General features: G+C 39.2%; 1 protein-coding gene across 1 annotated transcript in view; it reads left to right on the top strand.

Moving 5' to 3' along the window:
* Positions 1-23,180, top strand: part of nt5dc1 (5'-nucleotidase domain containing 1) — a 60,772-nt gene that overhangs the window by 13,940 nt on the left and 23,652 nt on the right. Inside the window, exon 7 of the mRNA XM_018699661.2 lies at positions 22,635-22,809. Within this exon, the coding sequence (XP_018555177.1) occupies positions 22,635-22,809 (175 nt within the window). The remainder of the gene's footprint in view (positions 1-22,634; positions 22,810-23,180) is intronic.

The raw sequence follows: 23,180 nt of genomic DNA, 5'->3' as shown, positions 1-23,180 counted from the left end.
CTCTCTGTGTGTACAGAAGTGCTCTCTCTAGTTTAATCTAGAGTATTTGTTCCTGTTAACCTTCCTTTTGATAGCAACATGAAAGATAGCTTCTTTAAACAGTAACATTACATCTCTATCCACTGCACTTGATAGTTGCATTGGCTTACCTCTTTATAACTGTCATGTTTTTGTAGTTTGCAGCATTTTTTTCTTTTTTTTTTTGCTCTCTGATTCTCAATAGACTGTAGGTGAATTTAATTCATAACTCCTTTTCCTCCAAGAACTGGTAACATCAGATACTGACAGAGGCATAACTTTAGAGGGTCAACAGGTCAACCAGCTAAATCATTTTCTGAACAAGAAATATTAATATAGGAACCACAGCATGTGATTCCAGAGATGCAGATTGGTGAATAAGACTTATATTATTATTAATTATACTTGTATTAAAAAGTCCATTCGTCAGTCTTCCACATCATTGTTGAATTTTTATTCGCTGATGAAAAGTTTAATATATTTTGTCATAGTTTTTGTTTCCAAAGGTTACTTTTAAATGTAATTTTAGACTGTTTTTTGTCATGAAAAATAGGTCGTGCCAGTAGCGGTGTCCCCTGGAAGGTAGCTTAAAGGTATACTTTAACATTTTGGGAAATATGCTTATTCACTTTCATGATGTGATTTAGATGAGAATACTGATACCAGTACACTAACAATAAACCCATAGCCACCAGTCAGGAAACTTTGCTTTGAAGAAAGACTTGCAAAATGAGGGTGTGCCTTGCCTGTCTTCTCTGTCCACTGGTAACAAGCAGAAAGAAACAGATAAAATCACTGTTCATATGAAATAAATGATAAGAAAATAAAGTAAGAAATTAAAACAATGCTTGAAAGCTGTTAATGTCTTGTTCAATGTCAGGTCAAATGTTGTTTGCATCGCAAAAGGATTTAGCACAGTGATCTTCATCAAGCTTACATTGGCAGTGAATAACAGTTCCGATTGGTCCAGCCACTGTGCAGTAGATCTCTGGTTTTGGAAATGCCTTTCTTTCCCTTTGCCCATGTCATATAAACTGCCCACGTCTCAGCAGCCGCAGATGAGTGTTCATTGAGCCGTGGGCATCTTTGGTAAACTCTCTGAATTAAATGACAGAGTAGTGTGGGGGTGGAGTCGACATTTAACAACTTTCTAATCGGCAGATATGCCACTGCACCTCACCATGAAAGTGGCTGTGACCGCAGTGAGGCAATGACTGCCTTTTATTTCATTTGGAACTCTTTTTTTTATTCTTTTTTTGGTGTGTCAGGATTAATGCCTCTCTATCTAAATCCGGCCACTGTGAGGTTTAATGTAAACAGCTACTTAGATTCACATGCTGGCTCTGGGTAAGCTTGTGCTATGTATGGCAAGAGGGAGTCACGGTGCATAAACATGTAATTAGGAGGGGAGATGAACTGTATGGAAAGCAATACTGAGAGCATATCATATGGAGTCATCTTCATTCTCTTTTCACACACCTCCTGATGGCAGGGTGGCTGGTATTTCTGGAGAGGGTCTGCTGTAACTATTGTTTTGCCCCTCCAAACATCTTTACATGCTATTGCTGCACTCCAGACGTGACTTAATGCTCCTTCAGTGGCTTTAATTAACTCTGGTGATGACAGGGGTTGTCCCCCAACATGCCCAGCTTCTGTTTTCCTACATTATCTTGATACAAGCATATATGTGAAGCCACATCTGTGGGTCTAAATGTTTCTGAAGAAATATATTTTGCAACCTGGTCGTCTATGGAGAAAAAATTGAATATGACCAGTTGTTAATTCTTTTTCAGGTTAACATATTGTTTTTGTAAGTTATAGTCCTATGGTGTTTCTCTAAACTTATCTGCCTTTCTTACTTTAAGAATATAACCATGTTTTTCTTCCAAACACTCATATTCGTTTAAGAAAAGAAGCCAACCCTCTCTGATGCTAAATCCAGAGCCCAACTGATACTGGATTTTTGAGGTACTGATATTTGAAAAAAAAAAAAAAAAAGCTGATATTTATTTATTGAATATGAATGGATGACCTGATACACATACACCAATGTGTTTGGTCACTGGGAGGTGGCAGAATAATCCGTAAATACAACATTGACACGTTACCTTATAAAGTTGTTATGGCATTTTTATTCATGGGTGTTTTCGTGTTAGCAAAGAGTCCAGTTGACATCCAGCAGATAAAGAGCTACATTAGCATTTATTTGGAGTCAGGTGTTTGGACACCTCATCCAATGATAATCTTTCTTTTAGTTATGTTTTATATTTTGACCAATTAATGAGAAACACATCTACTTTTTTAACTGCTCAATTCTCCACTGTGTTCACCACCTAGTCCCCTACCTTGTCTGTCTGCTGTTTGGTGACAGGCTGGTAATGTACCATGGATTTTTAGAGCTTTTTCCCTGTCAAGAGCTGCCAACTGATGCTGAAAACAACAGCTGCAAGAATGAAGTAGAAAAATAAAGTTGTTGGCTGTAAAACCTGCTAAAATGCACAGTAAAGCTTAGGGGAACTACAGAGTGAGGGAGTAGTTCTTCACTACAAGTGACCCTTTACACATGAGTCATTTGAGCCATTGTTAATGTAAAGATATTGTTATTGTAGCTTAAACAAAAGAGGTCAAATTTGATACTGAACAGATACAGAATTTTGGAAGTCTGTATTGGTTTTGATATCTGGGTTAAAAATCTGAAACATTTTTGATGAGAATCTCTTAAATTTAGATATTAAAGAACTAAAATACATGATGAGTTGCATATTTTGCAGTTAAAAAGAAAAAGCTCTCTGGTGGATAAAGTATGTAATAGCCGCACTGTTTCTAAATGATGAATATACTCTTTGGCATTTCTGTACTGAGGTGTCTTGTTGCTACTCACTGGCAGACATATCCACAGATAATATGCAGTGTTTCCCCTACCATTATTGGAGGGTGGCCTGCCCTCCCCCCAAGAAACCAAAGAAAAAAAGTACTATGAATATACTATATTATGTTTATGTTTTTCTGGAAGGAGTGCCGGTGTTTACCAAATTACGCAGAGCTCAAAATAATTATGGCGCACAAAGACAAAAATGGAATGAACACCACTGGCAGCTTCTGCAGACATCCTACATACACAAAATACACAAAAATTAAGAAAACGAAATATTTTGTTTATATTCTTTAGCTAATTTATATAATAGGAAAGGAATGAAAGTTTGATGCTGAACTTTAAGGTTCCTCTAGACTAGTAAACAACAGCTGTTAATGCTAACATTGGCTATGTAGCAATACCAAAACTTCCAAATAGCTCCTTTAAATTGGTACGTGAATATTTAAAGAATAAATAAGCAAGACTACAGACCTGACCACATACTTCATGTCAGCTTTTGGCATTTGACAGTTTTCAATACATTTTGGTCTCACTGGCTGCTAAAATGTATTTTGCACCCTTGTCATCCTCTGTTTTACAGTGTTATTGTATTTGTGATATGTATTCATGTAGTGTCTTTCTGAAGTTTTCTGAAGCAATTTCTTTATTTTCACTTTACTGGAATGACTCAATCTGGCTATGTAGTCCCTCCCTGACCAATGGGCCCTCACAACCTGAAAATAGAGACTTTTAATTTTACTTGTTGCTGGTTTGTTTCAGGCCGGAATATATAATATAAATCTTTTCATGTATGGAATTTTGAAAGCCTTGTTTTTGTTTTTTTTTTCTCTCTTTTTGGACTGACTTGCCCTGATTTGGCCCCAGATGTTTGAGGATGCCATGGTGTCTGAGAGAAAGGAAAAAATGATTGCAGGTTGATGTACCTAAGCCTGCAGGGATGAGTGGAAAGCAGGAGCTAAAGATAGAGTGTTTAAGCTGGGAAGTGACGGTGGCTCAGATTTAACGTTTTAATAAACCAAATATGCCACTAAGAGGCAGTTAGAGCTTTATGAATGGAAGGACTGAAGCTGGACCTCCTGGCTGAGTGTTGGCTGCAATTACAGAGACCCAAAGACAAAAATCATGGTTGGAAGTTTGACCAACCTGAGGCCAACTATAATTCAGAATAGCAACCAAAAGCCTTCACTGCATCCCTCTGGATTTTCTTTTCTTTTTTTCAGCCTGACAAGATCTCGCCCAAGTCATTATAAAATTATGGAAAGGTTGGTCTCATGAGAAAAAGAATTAAAGCCAGAGACTCTCAATTTTTTGTTACCAAATCTTATTTTAGGATTTATTTTAGGAGCCGGTAATGGGTTACTTTAAAGCCAATTATCTGAATCAAAGCAGAGCAAGTGCTATAACTACCAGTACTTTTCATTTTTTCTGTATGTCCCACACCAGCTCATAATCAACAGCTTTTACAGAGGTGGCATTGCAATCTGTCTATCCCAGCAGCTTAAGAAGATCCATAATACCTTTGCACAATCACACATTGTGGTCTATAATATGGTACGATACATTGCACATACTTTTCAGCCTGACTGGGATAGAAATTATGGAGGCCTAATACTGACAAAAGGCAGTAAATTATTATTAAAAGAGTCAAAAATAAATGACTACATTTTAAATAAGACTGTTTTAAATAAGACTCATTGACCTATCAGTAAACTGAACTAATTAATACAATTGGGGGAGGGCAGTCATAGTAGTCATAGTAGTAATGGTGTGCTAACCACAACACTGAAACATAGGAGAACGCAGTGTGTGGAAGTATTTTGGGCTCTACAGTGACAACAAAGCTATGATTATTTCTATGATATTCTTGCAGTTTTACAGGAAGTGACATGTTTGTAAACTGAAGGCTTGCTGACCGCTGAATTCTGTTGACACATTCAACGATTGGAAACAATCTGCGTTACAATGTGTGTTCTACGTGCTTCATGTTCATGTTCATGTTTGCTTCAGATCCTGTATCGTTTGTAAATGGTCCCCATAAAGCTTTTCTGCTCCTATGGTTTCTACGCTGAGAACTTGTCCAGTGTACAGGATTTCATTGTCCCCGTCACTGTACATGTCCCTCAGATTCATTCCCCTGGTTCCCTTGTCAGTGTTACAGGGAAGCACAGCAGACCCAGGACTGTTGCTGACTGACTGTGGAGGTGGTGTTAGTGGTGAGAAAAGGTGTTGGAGGCCAAACCCAACATCTTCAACAGTTCCAGCTCTATTATGTTTATGTTTTTCTGGAAGGAGTGCCGGTGTTTACCAAATTACGCAGAGCTCAAAATAATTATGGTGCACAAAGACAAAAATGGAATGAACACCACTGGCAGCTTCTGCAGACATCCTAGGCAAACATGTTTAAGAGTAATTTGTACAGTTTTTATTGATTGTGAGACATTATGGAAACTTAAGGTTTGGCACTGCAGAGGAATAATGTGATGGGGCTTAATATCTTGAGGGGTTGAGGGGTGGAGCCATACTGACCTGTTATGTGACATGTGACAGTGTGGTTGTGTTCTGAAAAACTCCTCGATTCTGTTGATTGAATCTAAGGTAACAACTTAATGATTGTTTTCTCTAAAATGTTCACTGTCTCCAAAACTTTGTCTGAATTGAAAGGAACACAAAAGTGGTGATAAATCATCAGTCCTCTACCACAAATGTACACTTAAGTAATAAATTGTGATTAAAAAAAAGTAATTTAACTGAATTTGATTTTCACAAGAAACATCTTTTTTGTTGAATTTGTGAAGGTAACACGTCATGTAACTGCAATTAAAACATAGGCTGTGAATGTTAACCCCATTTTATCCATTCATCTCGCACAACTAAACTCTCTTGTAGATTAACTGTACTTTTAAAACTTGAAAGCAGGCGTGGCAGTAGGCAGCACAGAATCTTTTTAATTAGGTGCACATAGTGAGATAGGAACCAAGCATAGATGTGGTGGTTTGCTCACACTGTTACTGGGGTCAAATAGTTTTTTCTTACATTGTGGTTTGCTAAAGGTGACGCTTCTGCCGACTTCCAACTTAACATCCTATACAGATGTGTTTCAGTCATGTTTTTTAGTTGACCATTTCATATGCATCTTATGGAACTCATCCACTTTAATTTGGATTACTGTGACTTTGTAATTGCAAACCCAAATGTACTATTACAGTCATTCCCATATCGGCTATGTTTCAGTGTTAATTTTGTCAACAAAAACTATGACAAAAAAATATTAATCCACAGCCTTTTTTCGTGGTTAATTTGAGACTAAAACTTAACAAAAAGTAACCTTTTGAAATATTTTTGATAACATAGAATTATGATGAAACATATTATGTTTTTCATCAATGAATAAAATCTAATCGATAGAGTATTCTCCACAAACTAAAATTTTAGCAGCTTGACCTTTTGCGCTACCATTACTAAGAAGCATATTGCATCCAATAATGTTCTATCTCTGTCTGTAATGTTATCTAATGTCACCAGTTCCTGAAAGAAACCGATTCATGGACTATATTCACCTACAATCCACTGAGAGACTGACTTCTTATCACCTACAAAAACAGCTTGGACAAACTAAAAAAAAAAAGCATGCATACAGTACGCTGATACAAAGGTAAGCTCACATAATTGTGTCAAGTGCCCTGGATGTAACATTATCGTTTTTCATTCAGTTATCTTTTGTGTTGCTGTCTGAGCAAATACAAATGCAAATGCGGTCCCAGGATTAATGTCATCAGCTAAGCATCTAAATATTTCTCTAGGTGTTTGCTAAAGGAATATCACTATGCTATTGCTACTTTATGTTTTAGCTTTTCCTTTCAGGCTAAACCTAAACAGTGATTGTCATGAGAAAGTGAGTAAATCCAGCTTATGGATGATAATACTACTACTGCTACTACTCTACAGCAGAGTGGTTCTTTTCAAATAGACTGAGTTTGAGAATTATAACTTGATTTACCATCATATTACTGTGGAGCCAAGTGATATGGATGCTATATGTGTAGAAGTAAACACAGCATTTCCCAACAGTCTCGCGATAGACAACACTTGTAACCATGGTAACTTTATGAGGTGCAATCAAAAAGTTCAGAGACTGTTCCTGTTGGGAACGAACAGTGTAGCATGGTAATGCAGCAGGTGCGATGAATAACTTTAACTCAAAATGTGTGTTGCACAGGTCCTGATGTTGATTGTGTTGTGTCACGCGATCAACATCAGGACCTGTATAACATGCATTTTTGTGACCACTTGCAGGTGTGCATTTGCAATTTCACCATGGAGCAAGTCTGCAAGGATCTCTGTCAACAGGCCCAGGATGACCCAACCTTCATGTTGAGGATATTACCGGTCATGAGGGTTGAGTGTATGGCTACGACCCAGAGACCAAACCACATTCTACACAAAGGAAGAGTCCACAAACTCCCAAGACCAAAGCAGGTGCATCAGGTCAGGTGTGCGATCAAGAGCATGCTCAACATTTTCTTTGACAGTTCTGGGGTTGTGCTATGTTAATTCGTCCCCCAGGGTCAGACTGTCAATGCCAAGTTCTGCTGCTCCGTTCTGAGGCAACTGAGTGAGGACATTTGGCACAAACAACCTGAATTGTGGCACGCTGGCAATTGGATGCTTCATCATGGCACCTGCGCTTACTGTTTCAACACAATTGTCGGTCCGTACTTGTTGGATTTGGCTCCCTGCAATTTTTTCCTCCTTCCCAAAATGAAATTCAAGCTGAAGGGTTGCCATTTTGACACAGTGGATTGAGCACGAGTCGCAGATGGTGCTTGACACACTTACAGAACAGGACTTCCAGTGAGTGTTCCAAGCAGGGCAGGATCGTTGGAAGCAGTGAATTGCTGCACAAGGTGATTACTTCTAAAGGGATGGCAGCAAACTTTAAATCAAGTACAGTTTCGTTTGCCATAGGAACAGTCCCAGAACTTTTTGATTGCACCGTCATACACAATAAAGGTTGGCAGCTGTAGCCACAAAGTGTGTAAAAGACATGAACAGTAAAAATGCATGTACAAAATGAGTGAATTGTGTTGACAAAAACCAGACTTAAATTTTTTTAGTTTGTCTTTAACTAGACTAAATGAATAACTAAACTATATATATATATATATATATATATATTTTTTTTTTTTTTTTTTTTTTTTTTTAATCAAAGACCAAGACTAATCAAAATTAGGTTCATGAGCTGCAAGTACTGACTACATCTCTTAGTGCACAGAGAACTGCAGCTGCTGTTGTTATTCTGATGTGTTGTGTTTCTTACATAACTATTGTGGAGAAGCATCAAGATTTCAGAGGATAGTGCTCACATGTGTCTCTTCCAGAGGGATCATGTGATAGAGGAGTGGACCAGATGGAATCGGGGTGTTACAGGATTTTTTTTTTGTGGAGTTCTTTCTCATTCAGATAGAGTGTCCAAGGGAAGACATTGTCACATATATTTCAGTTTGTAAAACCTTCTGAGACTAATTCATGACTTTTTTTTACTGTATAAATAAAAATGACTTGATTTTGGATTTATTGTGGCAACAAGTAATTCTTTTAGTATAGGACTGAACCTTCTCATAAATAGACTCTCTCAAACGTTTAAACCTTTATTGTTAATTAACATACTATGAATGAACTCAGATCCTGGCATATGACCTTTAAGAGGTCTTTATGGTATTTTGAACCCAGTGCTTATCAGCCCTGGTGGCCTGTGTCCTAAATATACCAGAATCTGTGTGGATTTCCCTCGCCGGGCTGCTCTCCTGGCTCAGGTCTGTTGTTGTTTTTGTCGGTTTCCATTTTATTTTAGGTGTTGGGCTGGGAAAGATCCCTGAGAACCATTCTTAGTACGGTGGGAAGAATGTGTAAGGAAGTTAAGAGGCCCTTGGATCTTTTTTTCCCCTTCAATCCAAAGAACCCCGGCATCACTCAGTGGAAATGAATAAGGAGCAAGTCACGAATAGTATTTATCTCACGAGCAGTATAAATATCTTTGTTTTGATTCCTTCCACAGCTGATGAATAGATAGTGCAAATGGACATGGATTTGGATTTAGTAAAAGCTATTATACCCATTAGAGTGTTTTAAATAAAGCTTAATATGCACTCCCTGAGTAAATATGAATAGAGAACATTTGGCTAAATAGTGTTTTTATTTAAAATTCTGCATCACAGAAAAGGCAACATCTGGGTTTAGTAGTTAAGCATCAGATTTCTATCTATTTAATGAGCATTGTCGTGAAATATTTCAAATAGTTTCATACTCCTTCTGCAGCTTTTGGCTGCAGTCAGTTAAACTGTGAAAAAATAAAAAAGGGGAAGAAAAATTAAAGTATGTGTTTACAGGAGTACATGAGAAAGAACACAGTGAGGCTGTGCAAGAATGACACAAAGCTCAGGCACTGCAATCTTTCAACTTTGCTAAGATATGTAAATATAGTCTGAAGTTTCCTGCTCTTCCCAAAATGGGGGCTTCATGTTCCCAAAAGTTACTGCTGGACAGTTTTACAGCCTTGAATCTTATGGTGTTGACACCAAGTGGTATAATTTACGGGGTATTGTGTCTAAATCCACAAACTGACAAGAATAGATGGATTAAGAAATACAATACTGAAAAACAGTAGATAGTAACTAAGACACTTTTCAAGCTGTACAGTCTCAAAGAGGTGAAGACTAGAAGGTTTCCTATGCCTCAGATGAATTAGGTTGTGTGAGGTGTTTTGTGACCACATCTGAACCAAGGCAGATTATACATCATCTGACACATTTCAAGGCGGGCCAGAAAGCCTGCCTTCATTGCCTCCTCCTTGCTCCATCACACTTCCTGCCTTATATCTCTCCCCCTCTTAAGCCTGTCTTTGTAGTGTTGATGATTTTTACAGATGTTGATAAGGGAACACTTTTCTTTTTCTTTCACTTTCTTGCTCTTTTCAAAAGCATTCATGGTTTTGCACTTGGTTATTGGTTAGTTGGATGGTGATGGGAGTAGCTGTGAGAAGGAAGAAAAAAAGAGAGTCTGAGGCCCTGTTTACAGGACAACGGTTTCTGCATAAAAACTGTAAACCTTTGTTGTGGTTTGGCCTTCTGTTCACACAACAATGGCGTCTTGGGGGCCTGAAAATGCAAACTTTTGAAACTGGGTTCTATAGCGTAATCTTTTGAAAACACCACCCCTACTGTCGCAGTGTAAGCTGGCATTACACAGTTCTGATGAAAACTGTGACAACACTACCCCACCTTTAAGCTGAACATATAATAGAGTGGTGCAGGAATAAGTCAAGAACACAGAAGTTAGCATTTTAGTGCTACCAGTTCCTTCGTCCCAAAGTCAGTGGGTTTTTTTGAATAACTTTTTGGTTAAATGCTTGAAATAAGGTCAGTGGTTAAGACATTTTTAATATTTTATTCTCTGACATAAAATATATTAGTAAATACCTCACTTGTGATTTTTTAAAGCTTTTGTGCGTCTGAAAAAAGGCAGTTGATAACAAGTGTCTTCATGAGACTACAGAGGATGTTGATGTCATAAAAGCGCATACAAAACCAATCAACTACAATTTTGTCATAGTAGCCAAACTAGGTTACTACAGTTTATTGCATGATGCACACTGGTCCAAAAAAGAGACGTAAGCTCCATATGATGCTTTGCATGCCCACTATCAACCCCGACCACCTCTTAGTAATTCTGCTGCTGTTAATACAATTAGAACTTTATTTGTTCAAAAATGATGTTGCCTCTAAACATAATCCAGCCAGCACTTACATCCTACAAAACATATTTGCTGTACAGAAATGTAATTTCAAAGAGAACAACTTTAATGGAATGAAAGGGTGTAACCTTTGAACTTGGTATCCTGCTCTCTGTAATACATAGCCACCCGCCGCTAGCACCCCAGAAGGGGCCCAATCAAAGAAATCTGTGATCGTAGCCATCACAAGTTTTTGTTTACGTAATATTTTTTGGTAAGTTACCCCACAAGTTAACTAAATTTAATGTTTAGTTAAGGCAGATAAAATGTGTTTGCATAGTGAATTGTTGCTCTGTTTTTGTTAATGAATTATATTCTTAAAGTTTAACCAATGAGCCCACTGGTTCCTTTAGACTTCAGTTTTTATCAGTATGCTCTTCAGAGTTGTAGATTAGACATCATGATAAATATTGATATCAATCAATATGGGGGAAAAAAAAACATGATCATATTTTTTGCCATTTCCTCCAGCTCTAGTTGTGATGCACCTTTGAAATAAAAGACGTAGCTGCTGCTGAGACTGATAGGGAGTAGTTTTCATATTTAACTTTTTTTTTTAAAAACCACTACATTTCATTTTGTAGTAAACAAATCTATAAGAGCATTTTATTGGCAATATGCACATGTGTTACTCAGCTGTCATGGTTTGAAGTCAGTGAATATCTTAGAAGAGAGGTGGAGCAACTGAGGAAAAGTAATGCCTAATTTTCTCAGCAAAATAGGGGGCAGCCATGGTGAAGGGACATGTGCACTGGTTTTATGGTAATCCAGCAAATCCAAAATAAGACAGCTTTAAAGTCAGTAGTTTCATTTCAAACGTGGTATTAAGCTGCAAAAATACCAAAATGCTCTCATCAAATCTACCACGTCTCCAACCACTCGTTCACCTCAGTGTCCACTGCTAAATTGACTACTGAATTCGTTTAGCTCCACTCAAAGTAATTGTTTTGAGCTTCTTATGCCTGATAGGGTGGCCTGTCTGCTTTCTGGATGCAGTGGAACTTACTTTAGCCATAAAGCTGTGATTTGTTGTTTGATTCTCCTCTTGCACAGTAAAATCCCTTTGTAATTTTGTAACATTTTCACTAAGTTCCTGTCTCAGAGGTTACTAACTGTGACAACATAACAACCAGCAGTCTGCTCTATGCTTACAATCTATTATTGTCATTGGACGCAGTATTTTTAACTGACTTTGAAACTTGGATCTCCATGGTGATACTAGTTTTGTCAGAGCTGATGTTTTTCTACACATCAGACACACACTGTTGGGTTAAATGACTTTGTGAAGAAGTGAGCAAATACATGTGCTACTTATATGTTGACATAGCAACTGTATCCATGTTTTTACAGCTTCATAAACGTTTAAGTTAGGTGATGAAGTCATCCATGCCACACGTCTTTGGCCTATAATAGCCTGGAAAGTGGCAAGTTGAGTTAATTTAATGTCTTTGTTTGCATTTAAAACAGACCCACACCACTAGTTTTGAAAATGAACCTTTTTCTTTATGAGGTACATGTATAGAGGGATGAGACCAGTTAGATTTAAGGACTATTAAAGGGTAGATTCACACAAACTATAAAAAAGGACACTTAATTACCGGTTCAAGACTCACCGAGCACTTAAGAACAACATACCTTACACTGTAAGGGCTCCATTTGCTCTCAAAACAGCCCCAGTTCTTCATAGTATGGATTTTACAAGATGTAAGATACAATGTCCATGTTGACATGACCACATCGCTTCATCATTTCTGCTGATTTTTCAGCTGCATATTCACGGTGAAAATCTCCTGTTCTACCACATCTCTGGATTCAGATCTGGTGACTGGAGAAGTTACTGAAGTTCACTGAACTCAGTGTCATGTTCATAATGAATTGACATGCATGACATGCAGCATTATCCTGCTGGAAGTAGCCATTAGAAGATGGTAAACTGTGGCCATAAAGGGATGAACATGGTCAGCAACAATAAAAAACAACACCAGTAGACCACCAGTTTGTTGATGTATTGATGTTGATACAAGCCAAGTTGGGTCCATTGGGTCATGCTATTGACACCAAGTTCTGACCCTACCATCTGCTGCCTCAGCAGAAATCAGTCTTCAGCTGGACAGTTCTGGTGAGCCTGTATCCACTGTAGCCTAGGATTTCTGTTCTTGACTGACAGGGGTGGAGCCTAAAGTGGTCTGATGCTGTTGTAGCTCATCCACCTCAAGGTTCTGCGTGAGATGCTTTTCTGCTCACCACATTTGTAAAAAGTGCTTATCTGAGTTACCATAGCATTTCCATCTCTTTGAACCAGTCAGGCCAGTTTCCTCTGAATCTGATCTGTCATCAGCAAGGTGTTTCCATCTGCAGAACAGAGACACTGATTTCATGACAGTGTTCTGTGTGAAAAACCCAGCAGTTTGGCAATTTCAGAAATACTCGAACCAGCCTGTCTGGCACCAACAATCATGCCACTGTCAAAGTCATATTTTTTCCTATTCTAATATTTGATGTAAACATCTAGTCCTCTAAGAAAAACACAAAATCTTAACAAAATGACAAACCAGGCCGAGTCTTTTGACAGATGGTTCTTTATTCATCAATCTTATTTTAACTGAGTCATCAACCATTCACTTCAGTCCTTATTGAGACTTTTTCATTACTTGACCCTGAGAACGGTAGACAAAATAATCTGACCACAATCTGTGCAACTACAGGATGTCTGTTGTAACCTTACTTAGCAGAAGGCTCTACAGTTGCTATATTTAATCAGTTAGAACGTAGAAGACAAGCATGCGTTTGGGCTTAGTGTCTACACTGTAACGTTTTAATGCAGAACTGTCTCCCAGTACCCTGGATAATCCACAGAACTCATGGTTAACGATTTTCAAAGGGATTGTTTCTATAGTAGAAAGTTGTTCCACAAAAGTTGCTTACAGCTTAGAGCCCAATTACCTAGTGGAAGAAGAAGCAGTTGTTGAATTTTGAAATTGATTTTTTTTTCAGTGCTGTCGTCACCACCAGTGAGAGACAAGAGACATGTCAAACAAAAGTAGTGAACTTAATATCAGGCCAGCTTTGCACAGCATCAATCAGTTTTATGAATGGTGAGACTTGATACAGTTAGATGTTTTTCTGTTTGCATGTTGCAGCGAGTGTGCTCAATAAGTGTGTTCAGGATAAACAAAATTTACCCTAACCCCTCCTGTCTCTAGCTCTGTCTCTGAAGACATGACTACATGTAAACACTGTTGTGGAAAAGTTTCAGCACAAATCCACAATGGAGATTTAAATGCCAGTTCTTCTCTGTTCCAATCAGGGTCAACCTATTTTCATGTATAAAATGATTAGTTTGTTATTCTCTATCTCTGTCATTCTCTTGCAGCTTTGTAACAAATGTATATGTGTTCCATGGTAAGACGTCACATATCAGGGTGGGGATGTACACTGTTATGTCTGACTTGCTAAATGATGTTTAGCGATGCCTTTGATTTGATCTGGCCTGTTCACTTTCAGATAAGCTAAATTGTTTTGCATGCAGTAATAACAGTTGAGACCCATTCTGTATATGTATCCAATAAACAACACACTTCTAATGACCTGGTAGGTTGGCTTGGATCAGGAACTGAGCAGTGTTACTTGGAGTTTGATGAAAGCTGGTAACACCAAAGACCTTTAATGTGCTTATATTTTGAGAATAGTTGCAGTCAACTTAATAAGACTTTAATATCCCACCTCACTGTTACTGTGATTGTGGACAACACAATGAATTTGTGAGGTGGCTGCCATGTTGAGCTACAGTGTGGCATCCTTACAATACAATACAAAAGCATTGTATTGCATTATAAGGCAATAGATGCCTTACAATGTTGGATTCAGACCAACAGTCTTGTCTATATAAAGACCAAGATGAAGGCAAGTGAATAATCTGGCCCTGGAGAACATGGCAGTATTCTCCTTGTGTTTTTTACCATCTCCACCCAGGCCTACTAAAGGCTCAGTCACAGCAGCATTTCTAGGGGTGAAATTTCAGACCAAGAAACCTTGCAAAGAGGGATCAACTTCGACTTTGACAGCTTGTGTTGTTGACCACTTGTAATTTGTCTTGATCTCTGAGGGATCAGTGACCTGTAGAGTCCAAAACAGAGGAAGCTTTCATATTAGCTGTGGCCTACCATCCAGTCTGATTTATCTGTGCTTTGCCATAGTGTTGACTGCTCCACAAAAGAAATGGTTTTCAGTCTTGCTGTAAAGTTTTCTTTAAAAAAAAAAAAACAATAAAACCTTCCAGATTTTCTATAAGTAACTCCATGTGCAACATGTGAGAGCACTCCCTGCACTTCATCACATGTCCTACAGTAACCTCAGTCAGCAGCAATATGCTACGTCACACTGAGAGACGTGGTCACTGTGAGAGCGCTATATACTGTACATTTAGACTGGATGCATTTGTCTGGTTATTTTTCATAGGAGATCAGAAAACCACTCCAAAATATGTTTGATGCAACTGAAAATAAGACAGTTTAACAGTTTACATTAAAAATCCAAATGATAAAACTACACATGGTGACTATATACATAGATTATATAATTATGAATTAGCTGATATGACATCAGTAAAGCCAGTAAAACAGGACTTTCCGGAAGTAGAGATTTCAAATTCCTTGCTTTCCACATGTATTGTCTCTTAAGAGTCCTGTATAAAGATGACTCCCAGCATGCTTCTGGTGGCGTGATGGAAAGCTATTGTTTATGGAGATTGCACCTTGAGATGGGAGGATCATTCATCTCTGCGAGTGCCATAAATCCCCTATGATTAAAACAAACCTGACTTGACATGCTCAGGGGTTTACACATTTTGCTTTCTGTGCTTTTCTTTATTGTTCTTCTGAGAGTCTGGAGGTTTCAGCCAAGATGGATAGACTTAAATATATTTAAGTTGAAGGGCAATTTAACTTGTGTGTTCAACTTTAGTTTAAAAATGTGCAGGAATATGTTTTGAGTCAGCATTTTTTGCCTGTGTATTTTGGATGCTTCTGTGCCGATTAAGGCACCCATTAAGATGCAGAACTGAATGTAGAATGTAATGTGTTATTTTGAACTTTATGGAGAATTTAAGATATGATCCTCCTGAGACCAAACCTTGAAGTATGAATCCTCACAGTTTTCTTAAGATAGCTCCGGCTAAATATAGCCCTGGTTTGGTGTAATGACATATTGCAGCGTCCCTTACATTTGCTCTGGGGGATGAGTGACTGTGCAACTGGCGTCACTGTCCCCCACAGTGATCTGCACATGGGTGTCAAAAAACCACCATATCTTTTTTTTTAGCTGCCATTGTTCTTTGTGTCACCTCCTCTCTTCGCTTCAGTAACTTCTTCAGCAATTTCTTTACTGAATCATTAAGATATGGATCCTTTAGACAAAATCTACCTGCCTGGTGAACCTGTAACAGGGACCCTGCCACTTCTAAGTGTATCTTCATATCATGTTAATCAAGTTGGGAAGTAGCACCACATGGGACTATTTCAGGGGATATTGCATTTTAGCCTGTTTACAAACCTCTGATACTTGCTTTTTTTAATTCAAGTAGGCCTGATGCAGTGCTCATTGACAGCTGTTTCCCCCAGTTATAGAGACAACTGAGCCTATTAGAGCTACTGTATGTATGTGGGATTAAAAACGGGGTTGTTGTATTCTTGTACCAGAGCCAAAAAACAGCCTCAGAAAACTGCCACATAACTGTTGGATATTGTAGATGAGATCTACCCAGCTGTACAGGTTGCTTTAAGTCTTACAGGAAAACTTCATGACATATGAACTCTTGAATTTGCTCATGTCCCCATTCAGTGTTAAAAGACTGGTAACTGCTCCTAGAAATTGTCTACTGCAGTGTAATGCAGACTGTGATGAATTTGTGTGAATATCTCTCCACAGCTAACGCTCCAAACTGAGATCGATGATTAGAATTCACTTAAATCGTAGTTACTAATCCCAGTAATGATCTGTTACTTCACCATTTTGAGGGGGTGGCTTGTAAGCTGTATTACCAGAGGTTAGACTAGAGGTAGATATCAGTTTTATCTCTGTGCATTGATTAGACATCAACTTCTTAACAGAACAATCTATAATAGTACCTATTCCTTATCAACCAGTTACGATAAGTGACCTTTAAATGCTATGGCACATACATTAGCAATAACCTGAAATAGGACCGCAACACCAACCTTTTGATGCAAAAATTCAACAGAAACTCAAAAAACACAGTCAGGCAGAGTCTGCTGGTCTTATTTTACACAGCCATTATCCAGAGCGACTAATCATTTTCATTACTTTTGGATATATAGCAAACACGAAAGAAAATGGACAGAACTATCAACATAAAGCAGCACTCCCCACACTGAACTCCGTATACACACAGCACACCACCTCATTAGCAATGAAGATCACAGATGATGGTCTCCTCCCAGCTCACCATCTTTTTCAGTGTCTCCCTTCTGGCAGTAGGTCACAAAGAGGCAGGACAGAGCGCCTTAACCGAAGCTTCTACCTCAAAGCCATACACCTGCTAAATACACGAAAGGTGGACTAGTTTTATGTGTGGAGTCATGTACTCAGTGGTTTGTCTTTTTGCACTTTGTTCTTATGCTTGCACTTACCCAGTGTACTTATGTGGTGTCCAAACACCGAGGTAATATGATGTATATTACCTTGGTGTTAGGCCTGATGGTGGGGGAGGTGACTAGCCTCAAATAAAAGAGTAGGACTATGGCTACTTGTGACTAAGTTGGCTCATTACTTGAATCTTGTCTAGGTAGCTAGCCTCTCCGGTACACTTTCAGTCAGGAACCACCTGGGCAAACCCTGCCTTTGGATATTCTGGAAAAAAGCCTTTGTCTTCACAGTTGCTAATCTTACTGAAACATCTTCCACATGGGGAGTAGTTAACCTCTCCCTGAAAATTGCATGTACAAAGGCCCGCACCTTTGACTTTACGTCAAGGAATGAGATACATGAACCGACAAGTTAACCGGTAGTTTCATGCCAACGTCTGTGGGAAAAATGAATGGGACTTTTACTTTCTGAACCACGGCGCCCAATGTAGCTCCTCCTACTGCTGTATAATGAATGAATGAATGAATGAACAGAATTCAGTCTCATATGTTGTTTCCTTGGAACATTTGTTTGAATATGCTTCCAAACGTTTTTCAGGTACCTATGTACTGTCAAAGAAAGCAGAAAAGTTTGCGTACTATATACTACATTAAATACTTCATATGAACTTTAAACTTAGGACAATCTATATAGGTGTCAGACTTAGAATGTCCCCTTTTGACAGGGTTTTATTGAGTGTTTTTGCACTTTAGTCATCACAAGTAACATTTCAAGACATTAAAATAAACCTGAGTGCACCATGAGGGACATGATGCAGCAATTTGCGGTCAGTCTGCTAAAAATGGAAAGTCCACAGACAAAATGGCCCAGCCAGTGTTTTCCACGTGGTTCCAACAGGTGCTGGAAGACATTGTTTGTCTGGATGCCTTTTTAAGAGAAAACACTTGAGATTATAGCTTTCCGTTAGAAATTGTGTCTTATATATGCATGCATATGAGCTTGATGCTCAGTAAGTACAATGAGGAAATGGATAAATGCATCTTTTTTCATATTTGTTGTGATAGCCTCTGTCTCCCCCCTGTTGATTAACTAGGCAATAAAGAAAACGAATGTGCCTTTAGATTCTGCCCCCTCATCACTTTTGGTGTGGCTGTTTGTGAAATGGTTCCATGCTCGGCCGTAATTTGCACTGCAACTGTTGATTTGTGTTTCCTGTCAGGCCGCTTTGATGTGTGAGAGATTGAGCTGCTGCTGGTCGTGGTTCTCTCTCTCTGACGCTAGGCAGCTCTCCAGCCATCCAGGCTCGGCGCCCAGCCTGCGTGGCATGGTGCCCAGCCACAGGCCTGTGGGCCCTCGGGGCACTTCAGTCCTACATTCACAGCCAGATCCTGCAGAGGCACATTTACCCCACCATGCACACACACACTGTAGTAAGCTGGCACTGGTGATGGTCCAAGCAGCATTTTAAATATGCTCTTCTCTTTGGTACTTGTGGATCGATCACATGTTGCTCTGTCCCAAAGTGCACCACAATATTAATGTGGCCTCTGTACTCTCAGCCTAATAGCAGAGGGCTAAAGAGATAGTAGGTTATGGGACAGCTATGCAAATAGGAAGTTTTCTTTGCGAGATTACATTGAGGTCATGCCAACGCTGGAGTCACCCACCTGACAAACTGAAGCTGTTCCCAAGAAGTCAAAAATGGTTAAGTTCTGCTATGGTGTCATTGGTAGACCAATTTTTCATCAATGTTGGGCAGTTATGCAGAGAAAAATGAATCCCGAAGGTGCTGTTCTCTGTCATTAACAGGTCAGGGTTCACCACCTGCTGCCATGCAAGTGGTCACTGGATCCAGAAAACCCGAATTTAACAATGATTAATTTGTTGGTATTGACAACACTACAGCTTCAGTGAAGTTTGTCTAGCATGGCAGCAGCATGTTGCACATTATTGTAGTTGTTTACCCTTTAAGAGTTATGCTTTAAAAGGACTTGGAGCAAGATTATACAATTATTTTACCATAAAATATTAGCTTCAAAATCATTTAGTGGTAATAGGGAGAATGCCACCTCTGTCATTCCCACTCTGTGACCCAGATGCCTCCTCTTTCTCTATGTGACTTGGGTCAAGCAGGTACAGTTTCCAGTGAGAAGTGCATAATATTTGCATTAATTGTTTTTTCTTTTTTTTTATTAACGCACACAGGAAAGGCTAGCACACAGGAAAAGCTAGCTCTGTAATTCTTTATCTTACTTCTCAACCCCTTTGGTGAATTTTGTATTTGTTGCCTATGTGATTTTTTTCCATCCATCCATCCATCTTCTATACTGCATATCCGTTAAGGGTCAGTTACATGATTTTTTGTTTTGCTTTGTTTTTTGTTTTGGTACATCAGCTTTGTACTTAGCCTCTAGTGGTACACTGCTTCCAGTGCCTGTAACTGCTTGCACTCTGCTGTTGCCACTGTTCAACTAAAATTGCACAGTGTTGCTTTAAATGTACAGTTTGTCCCACTGTCCTGCCAGACCTGTTTTTTGCTCAGAAATTCTGAAAGGAGATTGATTTTTTTAAGATGTTTCGTCACTTATCCAAGAGACAAAACTGAAGAAGTCTTGTCAAAATAAACAATGGATAAAGTAAAAAGAAATTGCATCATTCCCTGGCCTTGTGTCAGCTGTGTACTTGCATGGTAAATTTCAGGTCGTGGTGGAGTAAAATAGCTTCCTCTCTGTATCTCTGCAGCATGGTATGTAATCGTAAGGATGATGGCGAGGTCAGTTGTTTATCCTCTCACATACATACAGTAACTCCGACATGGGATTTTGCAGGGAGCTCTCTTTGCCTCCCTCAGTTACCTCCCTGGCTGTGGGTAATGAGGCAGGATGAGCTCTCCACTGCAGAGTCCCAAAGGAGGAACCCCCTCAAACTGAACCCAAACATTGGTTAGGACGACCTGCTTTCTCTGTTTAAATGAAGGTGAAATGGTCTGTAGTCACAATTAAAGCAATTAAAAAGACATTTGTTTAACATCAGGCGTAGATGTTTACATCTGAGGCATTTTTAAATGTGTAAAGTTCAAGCTGCTGATTGGGATCTAAGCCTTTGTTGTTTGTATTTGTCGACATCTTGTGGTTAGAACCCTGAACTGCCTCCTGAGAGCCTACAGGAGCTTTTTCCTTCCTCAGGTTAGTCCTGTGTTCCACCACAGGAGGGCAGCATGTCCACACTATTCACACTCTTGCTGCAGGTTTTTCATCAGCTGCTTGAATCCATGATCCTTGATCCACAGTTAAGGTTCACACACACTAACTAGATGTCACATAGACAGGTTGTGTTGATTTGTGTTGTTTTGGGCCAGGGGGGGTGACATCCAACAGAAGTTCTTGGCTGATTCGAATCAGTTTCCAGTTTATAGCTTTCAGCTATAACATGAACACTGTATTAGTTCATGTACCAAAGACCATACTGTTTTTCTCTGCTGAGACAGGGGCCTGAGCCCATGTCAGACCCAACTTTAGCCTGCATGGAAAAATGTCACCCAGTCCATTGCTGCAGAGGTTGTGCCAAAACAGACAGCTCTGTCAAAGAAATACAGTTTTGGCCAGTATAAAAGATGATTCCTGCTCACTCTGCTGGATTGCAAAGAGGAGCGATGTGATGTAATGTAATCTGCTAAGGCGCTGTGATGGCCATTCAGATACATTCAAGAGCACACTGGTAGATTGCAGAGCAGAATTAGAATAGTTTGGGCCACAGTGTAAGTAAAGTGTGTGACTGTGTCATCCTGAGGACTTAGTGATGGTCCTGAGAGGCTGGTACTTTCTGCCAACATCTAAGCTCATGAATACACACTGCTCATCCACATCCTTCCTGGTTGTCCTCTGCCCTCTTTTCTCTTGCTTGTGAAAGAAGCAACGCCACTTCTCACTTGCTGGTTCGGGAGCAGATACCAGCTGTAGGTTGCTTCATTTTTCTGTTTTAATAAGGTTGCACTAGTCTCAGGGTTGAATCCAAATGTTGTTCCATGTTGCATCCATCATTAGATCATGCCATTTAAATGTAATCACAGAGGGTAGTGCTTTTCTGTGTAACTCATAAGGAGTAAAGACTTGTTTCCTGTAGTCACATTTCTTCACAGTACTGAGGAAAATTGAACCATTTTATAACTTAGTGTTAAACAGCAGACTGCCAATCAGCATCAAGTGCCATTATTTCCTTACAGGTTATGTTTTATTCATGAGTTATTACATTCAGCTGAGAACATAAGGTCAAGAGTTATTTTCTGTGATGGGCTGGGGTTGTGTAACAGAGCGTGGAGAATCAGAACGCTGCCATATTTAGCTTAGTGAAGAAATGCTGACAGGATGTACCGCAGGGCGGCTGGGGGGTTTCAAAGTGAAGAAAGCCAACTGACGCGAGGAGCGTGACCCTGAGGTCCCTTTACTTCTGTGAATACATATGCCAGGAGTTAAGCAGAACACAACATAAAGATAAAGAAACTAAGCATACAACTGTTTGTTATTCTCTATATTTGATCAGATACATCCATCCTCTCAGGCCAAGTCAGCATATAAACTTATTAGTTTAGTGAGCCTGAGCTACTGTTCACCAGTCTGTAAGTGTTCTGTCATGTCAGGCCGTAACAAGCTGGTTGCCCTCTGTGTTGAAAATACTGTAGTTTCATGTGTTATATTATCTAAGCTATATATTGAGCTAGCCAGTTCCATTCTAGCACTAGCCTTCCACAACAGGCCATCAACATAGCTGGAAAGTTATCTAGTATGGTCACTAACAAGCTATATGCTAACAGGGTTTATTCAAATGATGTTGTGTGTCCTAAATCACTCCCTTGTTCACTCAGTCACTCATTCCTGTATAACACAATATTTACTATTTATATATATATATATATATATATATATATATATATATATATATATATATATATATATATTTATTTATTTATTTATTTATTTATTTATTTATTTATTTTTTTTTTTTTCCAGATCTGCAAGTTTGAGTGCAAAATGAAGTTGCATCTGTCTTTGTAAATATAATGTAGCCAAATACAGACAGCAACAATGTTCTTTGTCATAGATTGTCCAAGTGTGTGAAGTCTACTGGAGGGGTAAACAGCATTCTCTCCAGAGATATTCTCCCACTTGGTGTTTTGATTTTGCAGGTGGAGAGAACAGTCTAGTACATTATTCCATTGGTGTTGAGCTGGGTTGACAGCTTGTGACTGTGAACACCACAGCGCCATCATTTGTATACATGTCATAGAACATGATAGTCCCTTCTGTGCAGGTTTAAAGCCTGGCATCTAACTGTGTTTATGTCTCCATACAGAGGACACAGGGACTTACTTCCCCAGTGTGAAGAGGGACCCGGGTCGGTACCTGCAGCCCTGCTCTGACTCCGTCAAGTCCTGGCTGCACAGCATGAAGAACGCAGGGAAGGTCCTCCTCCTCATCACCAGCTCTCACAGCGACTACTGCAGGCTCATCTGTGAACACATCCTGGGGTAAGACTGCCCGCACTGAGACCTCAGAGCGGCCCCCTTCCTTAATAAGACCAGGGCCTGCAGTGCTCACCATAATGGCTCCCACAGGATTTATAACCTGAAAGTCTGCTCAGCCCACGCTGGGAATTTTGGCTTTTTCCTCAACTCACAACATTCCTAACAGCTCTCACATGCCATCAGTCATTCCTTAAGTCAATGCCAGTCCACGTGTCAGACTTGAGTTCATCATCATCAGACAGAGGCTATACAGATATACAGTGGCTTTAGAAAGTATTCAGACCCCTTAACTTTTTGCACACTTGATTGTATTGTAGATTTCATTTTCAGGATCTTTAGAAGTATATTAAAAATCAAAAATTGAAATCTGTCAT

Source organism: Lates calcarifer, linkage group LG7_1 (genome assembly GCF_001640805.2).
Source record: "Lates calcarifer isolate ASB-BC8 linkage group LG7_1, TLL_Latcal_v3, whole genome shotgun sequence".
In the NCBI taxonomy this organism is placed as follows: domain Eukaryota; kingdom Metazoa; phylum Chordata; class Actinopteri; family Centropomidae; genus Lates; species Lates calcarifer.
Note: the sequence above shows the minus strand (reverse complement) of the source record. Positions and strands in the feature narration are given on the sequence as shown.